The sequence below is a fragment of the Erigeron canadensis genome, chromosome 1 (genome assembly GCF_010389155.1).
Source record: "Erigeron canadensis isolate Cc75 chromosome 1, C_canadensis_v1, whole genome shotgun sequence".
Lineage (NCBI taxonomy): Eukaryota > Viridiplantae > Streptophyta > Magnoliopsida > Asterales > Asteraceae > Erigeron > Erigeron canadensis.
The window spans coordinates 13,679,277-13,686,913 of NC_057761.1; the positions used below are offsets into that span (position 1 = coordinate 13,679,277).

Genomic DNA, 7,637 nt, shown 5'->3' on the forward strand with positions numbered 1-7,637 from the left:
TCAAATTTTTCCCACAGCCTTATTAATAAAAATTTATGTGAATACCAATGTTTCACGTAAATGAGTTTTCCCTGAAAATTTGGAAGGAAAACTGGCATACCCTGTTGGTGAAGAGCTTTAAACGTCGTGAGCTCTAAGCATTTTGAAGAACCTTAAGAATGAGAGATACCGTAACCTATTATAGGCTGATTTTGAGAGTATTTGCCGAGAAAAGGGGGGGATAAAATTTTCAGGAATGTTTTTCGGTTTTCTCCGCAAAACTCTGATATGGTCGGGACAAAGTGGTGATCAAAGTGTTATTCGGTTAGAATTAACAATTGACGGTGTTTACACTTTCAAAACTCTCGAGTAATGAAGATCATAGTGTTTTCAGTTTTTATTACCACTATTCAATAAATGATCTTCTATATAACAGTTTTTGTCGAAGTATTGAAGCAATGAAGATACGAGACATAGTTTAAACTTTGTTGACGGATTGAAATGATGAAACTGGTTATTTGTGGTTTGAGTATTTGAAGATTGAACCTATCTATATTCCATGATGTAAGGATAATAATCAGGCAATATATAAGTTTCATTGCGAGATTAAGATCTTTATGTCATTGGCGGTTTAAATAACTGAAGGGGCGATCCGATAACAAAGACTTCAGGTGATTTGTAGAGTTGTGGAGATACAAAACAGAGTTTGATACTGCTATAGTTGAGACAGGGTCTATGGTATTACATTTTGTGATGCAGGTTGTAGAGTTTCTTATCTTTGTGATAGCTGGTTGATTTGATGTTGATTGTTGGAAATTCAACTTCTCTATTATATGTCGATTAGGCAAGGAGAGCGACGATCCTAAGTGGAAGGTGTTAATGCTTAATTCGGAGGTGGTTAACAGTTGAGGGGGAGAACTACAATCAGATGTGTTGGATTAGTTGGTTGTCATAGGGGACAGGAACTTTGCAGTTTGAAGATCAAGATGTGATGTTAGAAGATCGAGTTTCAACAAGAAGACTTGATATCATGAGTTAAGGGAGAGCCAGTGGATTCAGGTTTTTCGGTAGCTATTGATTATCGGAGTTCATCTAGAATTGATTACAACGGAAAAGGGGAGTCTGTAGATGCACGTTTCGTGCATAGATTATTGTCCATTGCAATGCAATTCCAAGGGCCGATTATGATGAAGAGAAGGCATCATCAAAGTCGTGATGACGTCATCATCACCTCGCGATGACGTCAGCACGAGGCATCTAGTTGTGTGAAGGAAGTCGAAGCCCATGAACAAGATAGAAGCCGAGCCCGTTTCTACAGCCTATATATATATACTAGAATTAGGTTACAATTGTGTTTTAATGGTTTGAGTTGCAACAGAAACTATTCAACGCTCACGGGGTAGAGATCTATACCCCGTGACAGTCAGATGTATACTTATTTGGTGATTGTAATCTTATGATTAATGATATTCACGAGTTTTACATCTGTTGTTATATCTTATTCTATGTGTATCCGTGATTATATGTTCATAATTATTTAGAAACCTCAAAGACGAATCTAAGTGGATTCCGCACAATTAGAGGTTGTTAGATCGTGATTTAATTGATCCAAACCGCACTATCAAAGTGGAAAGACAAAAAGTTGTGGTTCAAGAGGCAAAGCAAGTCAGAGATGAGGTCGTTGTTGTTGTTGAGAGCGAAGCGATTGTTAGGGAGAATGGCAATACGAGATACAGTCAAGGATGTACCTTCAAAGATTTCTTCAACTACAAGGCTATTATTTTTGATGGGAAGGGTGGAGGAACTGCTTATCTCCGAAAAGATGGAGGCCGTAATTTCTATGAGTTACTGCACTTATGATCAGAGAGTTACTTATGTTGTTGGATGTTTCGTATCTGATGCTTTGTCATGGTGGAACAATAAGATACCTGTTAGAGTAGGAAGAGATGCAGCCTTGGCTATGTCTTGGAGAGAGTTCAAGGAGCTTATGCAAGCAGAGTTTTGCCCTGTCCACGAGTTACAGAAATTACAGATTGAGTTCCTTCAGCTTACGATGGTCGGAGCAGACCATGCTAGCTGCACTAGCAGATTCTATGAGCTATCTAGATTTATTCCCTACCTAGTGGATCCTAAGCCAAAATGGATTGAGAAGTATATTGCTGGGTTAGAACCACATGTTCGTGTGCAAGTAGTGACTGCTGGACCTACCACCATTCAAGATGTTGTAAGCAAGGCAGGAAGTCTGACTGAAGAACTAGTACGGAGTGACATTCTAAGTAGGGGAGGAAGCAAGAGAAGGGAGTTGGTGGAGACGAGTACGAGGAGGGAATTTAGAGGAGACAAAAGAGCCAGAATGGGGAGGGTGTATGCAGCGACCGAGATGGTCCAGAAGGGTTATGTGGGCCAACACCTTTTTTGTGGCAAGTGTAATTTGCATCATCTGACGACTTCACCATGTAAAACTTGTTTCAACTGTCAAAGGTTTGGCCATCTTGCAAGAGATTGTAGAGCACCATGAGTTCAAGCAACACCACTGAATGTAGTACCTTTGAATGCTATCCCACCTAATGCCAGAAACACTTAAGGCCACTGAGGGGCTTGTTATGAGTGTGGGGGCACTGATCACTACCATAATCTATGTCCTCGACTTAACCGTCAGCCAACTCCAGCAGCAGCGAACCCTAACCAGCTTTAGATTGCCGGTCCACCTCTACTAAGAGCAAACCAAGGACAACAAGCCAGAGGTCGGGTCTTTGCCTTAAATGCTGTGGAAGCTGCCAATGATCCTAATGTTGTTACTGGTACATTTCTTCTAAACAATCATGATGCTACTATGTTATTCGATTCTAGAGTCGACTATAGTTTCGTGTCCACAAACTTTTTGTGTAATTTAAATGTGCCAACAAGTTACTTGCATACTTTATTGTGTAAATTGTGTAGTGCCTAAATGTATTCTTACTCTTGAGGGCTATTTGTTTTACATTGACTTGATTCCATTTGGAATAGGTAGCTTTGACGTTATCTTTGGGATGGATTGGTCCCGTGTTGATGCATCTATTGTTTGTTGCGCAAAAATTCTTAGAATACCTATGAGTGATGGACATGTACTGGAGATTCATGGTCAGCGAACCGAAACCATCGACAGACACCTTATATGTGCTACTGATAACGTAGTCAAGTTAGCTGATATTCCTATCATGCGCGATTTCTCTGATGTTTTTCCCGATGATGTGGTGGGATTACCCCCACCTAGACAAGTCAAGTTTCGCATTGATCTTGTACCTAACGCTATGCCAGTAGCTAAGTCACCGTACCCTTTGGCTCCTTCCGAAATGCAAGAAATAGCACTACAAAAAAAATGGTCTTCTAGGACTGAAATGTTAAGGACTGATATATCAGTCTCGGATACATAGTATTGGTTACTGAAAAATTAGTTACTGTTATCGTTAAGGACTGATATTACATTGACTTATTGTGACGACTAAAAATCAGTCTCTGAATTATCGACACCATACTTGAAACTAAATTTCAGTTACAAATTTCTCTGCATTTTGGAGGGAAATCAGCTGGTGACTGAAATTCAGTCCCAACTAAAACCATAATACATGAAAAACATTTTTACTACTAAACTTCAGTTACAAAAATGTTTGCTCAATAAAAGAATTTGGAGGGAAATCTATTAGTGATTGAATTTCACTCCCAATGAAACGTCTAATGCATAGGCAATATGTTTAAAAATAAACTTTAGATACAAAAGTATTTGCATGATAAAATGTCTTTAAGGGGTATTTGTTAGTGACTAATTTTCAGTCCCAACTAAGCACCTAATGCATGTGCTACAATTTAAGACTAAACTTCTGTTACAAAAGTGTTTGCACAATAAAATGTTTTAGAGGGATATTTGTTAGTGACTAACTTTGAGTCCCAACTAAGCACCTAATACATGGGCTACAATTTAAGACTAAATTGTGGTTACAATGATATTTACACACCAAAAGGTTTGAAGGGAAATTTTTTTGTTAGTGAATTCTAGTCCCTATTAAACCCATAATACAACATAAAATATTTAACACTGAATTTCAGTTACAAATATTCTCCACACTAAAAAGTTTTGAAGAATTTTTTTATTAATGATTGAACTTCAATTACTAAATCCCTAATACATGACAACATCAGTTACAAAAATATGTTGGCTTGATGCGTACAAAACTCGTGTATTTTTTTATTTTCTAATATAAAAATAGCTTTCTTTGAAAAAAGAAATTAGTTATATATTTTGCTTTAATTTAAAAATTTATTTGTCCAGTTTTTTTTTAATATTCTTTGAAACCTTTTTTTGACATTTTGATTTTTAAAAAATATATTCTTTTTTTGTTTAAATCTTGAATTTTTTATGATATAACACTTTATTCTAACAATTTGTTTTACTAGATAAAGTAAACATTTACCAATTGAATGTCAATCCTAAATAATGGGTTGGATTATTGAAAAATAAGTTTTTATGTCGGTGATTCTTAGTCATACAACATTCCAATAACATTCATGTTTTTTTTATGAAGTTTCAAATTCTTAGACTAGTGATAATACAGAAGCATCTACATCCAATTTTCCTAGAAACAAAATTTATAAAAACAGTATACATGTGTGACTATGGTTCCAGCTGAATCGACCTTTAGTGCAAAAACCAGAGTATATGTTGAATGATCCAAACCTTGCAATACTTGGTGATAATAAGGTCAAATCTAATACCATTCAAATTCAAGCCATATATCAGAAGGCACTAGGTTTAATACGCTAAGTCTTTGTTTCATCCAATCATTTACACCATTATCTATTTTACATACACCTAATACCTTGACATTTCCTATATGTTATGTTGCTACATTGAATATAGGTGTATTTAAATCCAATGTTCATGTATCTACGACATTGGCTCTAATACAATAATTTCTGCGTCCAAAAGCAAATAGAAAACCAGATGCACAATTCAATGATTAAAAGAGAGTTCTTAAAAAATCATTGATTTCTTAGTTAATTTTCTTTTTTCTGATGCAAATTCAATCAAAAACAAAAATAAATTGATGGATAAATCCGCATTGATGTCAGATGCTTTACATCAATGAATCCTGATATTTCGCCCTAGCACAACAAATCAGTTCCAAGTGACTATGAAAACAGTTACGAAGAAGTTGTATTGTTGTAAATGATCCACTATGAAAAAGTTGAATATATAACAGCCATGAAGGAATAAAAAGCACAACCATTAAGTATGCCTAAATCCGTAACTAATTAACTATACTTGCAGAGTTGAGGCTTTTATTGTGTTGATTATGTGTAAAACTATTAAAACTATTTGATATTGGTATTTCAAATCAAGAATGGGCAGAAAGTAAACCCATGAATAAAACTTTAAAGTAAGTATAAAAATGATAATATATATATGAGATTATGGCACCGGAGTGTAACCAACTATGACCAAAAGGTTATGTAATGTAGTGACCTACTCGACTGGCTATATGATGCATCAATCTTTGTTTTTTGGGCTATGTGGTGTATGCTACCATTAAATTTCAAGCTGTAGCTGGATTTTGATGGTGGGGCTAGTGGGCGATGGCTGGATCTCGATGGTGGTGGCGAAGGACGGATATTGATGGTGGTGGTGATAGTCGGATTTTGATGATGGCGGTAGTCGGCGATGGCTAGATCTTGATGGTGGTGGCGATGGTCGGATTTTGATGGCGGGGGTAGTGAAGCGATGGCTGGATCTTGATGGTAGGGGTAGTTAGGTGCTTGGGTGATGTCTGGATCTTGATGATATATAAACCAGAAATGGATGTTGATGGACACCTATCAAATGGTTCTTGTTTTGTGAGAAGCAAAAGAGTAATCAGACATTATAAATGGCATCTTACATGGCAAAACTTAACGGGTGATATGGCACTTAATAACTACAGCTTGGAAGTTAACGGTAGCATACATCACATAGCCCAAAAAACAAAGATTGATACATAACATAGCCTGTTGAGTAGGTCACTACATTACATAACCTTTTCGTTATAGTTGGTTACACTCCGGTGCCATTATCCCTATATATATTGACAAAGTTTCAAAATGGAACCCAAAGCATTGTTAAAAAAGTTACATGTTTATTTATATGTCAATATCAATGAAGCATTGCCTTGCAAAAATAAAACAAGAACATGTGTTAATAGATAAAAAGATACAAACTTATAACAAAAACTAATGTTAAGAAAATTTACCTCAAATGATTAATAGGAGATTCTTCAAACAAGAAAGCAGTGCGGTTGATGATGATTGAAAATCCTTCTTCAAGTTAAAAAATTGAGAAAACATTTATCATCATCATCAATCGTATAACCAAAATATCATATCTATATAATAATTACAGACTTGAAATTAAAAAATCAATCATGTAAAAAAATCAAATCCAACCTTAGATATATATTAGTATTTTGCCAATCAGTTGTCTTGCATAGGAAGAAGAGAGCGATATCAAGATAAAGAAATAGTGGTAGCAGTAACCATAATTAGATTTAGATATCCAAATTATTTTGGAATTATAGGTAAAATCTAAAAACTAAAAGGGGGGAAGAAGGGTGGGATGGGTGTGTGAGAGCTTTTGAATTTCGTGCCAAATTTTGATAGCGGGTAAATCATGTTCTTTCCCGGTTTGAAAGAAAAACTGCTATTATTTTTGTTTTATTATTTTTTAACGGCATATATTAATTTCTACTCCTAAAAACCAAATTGATAAGATCAAGTGGTTGAAGCCTTTATCTCTATAAATAAATGATAAGGGTTCGATCCTCATTTTCAACAAAGCTGGAAGTTTTTCTCTAATTTTCATATATATTATAAGCAGTCTCTAAACCTTTGGTAGGACCCAAATACTATAATTTTATGATTAAAAAATTACTTTAATTATAAAATTATGAAAAATTAATTTTAAAAATGTATATATATATTTAAAAATCATTTTTTTTCTTCACACCGTTTTCGATTGTTTGATACAATACGTTGCTATCATGAATCTATACGAGATTTTTATCATATAAATTATAAATATTGGCTATAATTATTACTTTTCACATCATTAGTATCTTCTAATATTCAAATCTTAAAAAACATATATCTCAATATGTATGTGATGTTTAGAATATATATATATATATAATATTATAAAATGACAACTTAACATTTTCAATGTTATACTCTATTATATATTACAACATCTTTTATTAATGTTAACGCTGACTTCATAATCACAACTAAGTTGTCTACTGTAATGGTTTAATTTTTTAACATTTTTTATTTATACATGTTAAATTATTATGTTAAAAAATATTACCATGTCCTTAATTATATTTGTTTCTTCACGTATTTAGTATATTAAAAATGATTCATCGATATATGTGCAAACTACACCAATATTAGGAAAATAATTTCTTTTATTTTATTTTTTTTTTTGTATTTTTATGCACTTTTATATTAGAAATTTTATATGTTATTTTGTTTTTACATTTTTTTATTTTTTAATATGTTGGTTTTTAAATTGTTTATGGAAATTCTTTTTATCTTTATTCTTTATATTTATTTTTTATTTAACTCTTTTACCTGCACTTTTTGTTCTTTTTATT

General features: G+C 33.8%; 1 protein-coding gene across 1 annotated transcript; it reads left to right on the forward strand.

The window, feature by feature from the left end:
- Positions 1–1,651: 1,651 nt before the first annotated feature.
- On the forward strand, positions 1,652–3,392 carry LOC122582341. Its single transcript, XM_043754749.1, has 2 exons — positions 1,652–2,405; positions 2,920–3,392. The coding sequence occupies exons 1-2, from the start codon at positions 1,652–1,654 to the stop codon at positions 3,390–3,392; spliced, it is 1,227 nt and encodes a 408-aa protein (XP_043610684.1).
- Positions 3,393–7,637: the final 4,245 nt, after the last annotated feature.

Coding starts and splice junctions, on each gene's coding strand:
- LOC122582341 (XM_043754749.1), top strand. CDS start 1,652: ATGAGGTCGTTGTTGTTGTTGAGAGCGAAGCGATTGTTAGGGAGAATG. Junction 2,406..2,919: donor ACACCTTTTTTGTGGCAAGT/GTAATTTGCATC, acceptor TAAATTGTGTAG/TGCCTAAATGTATTCTTACT.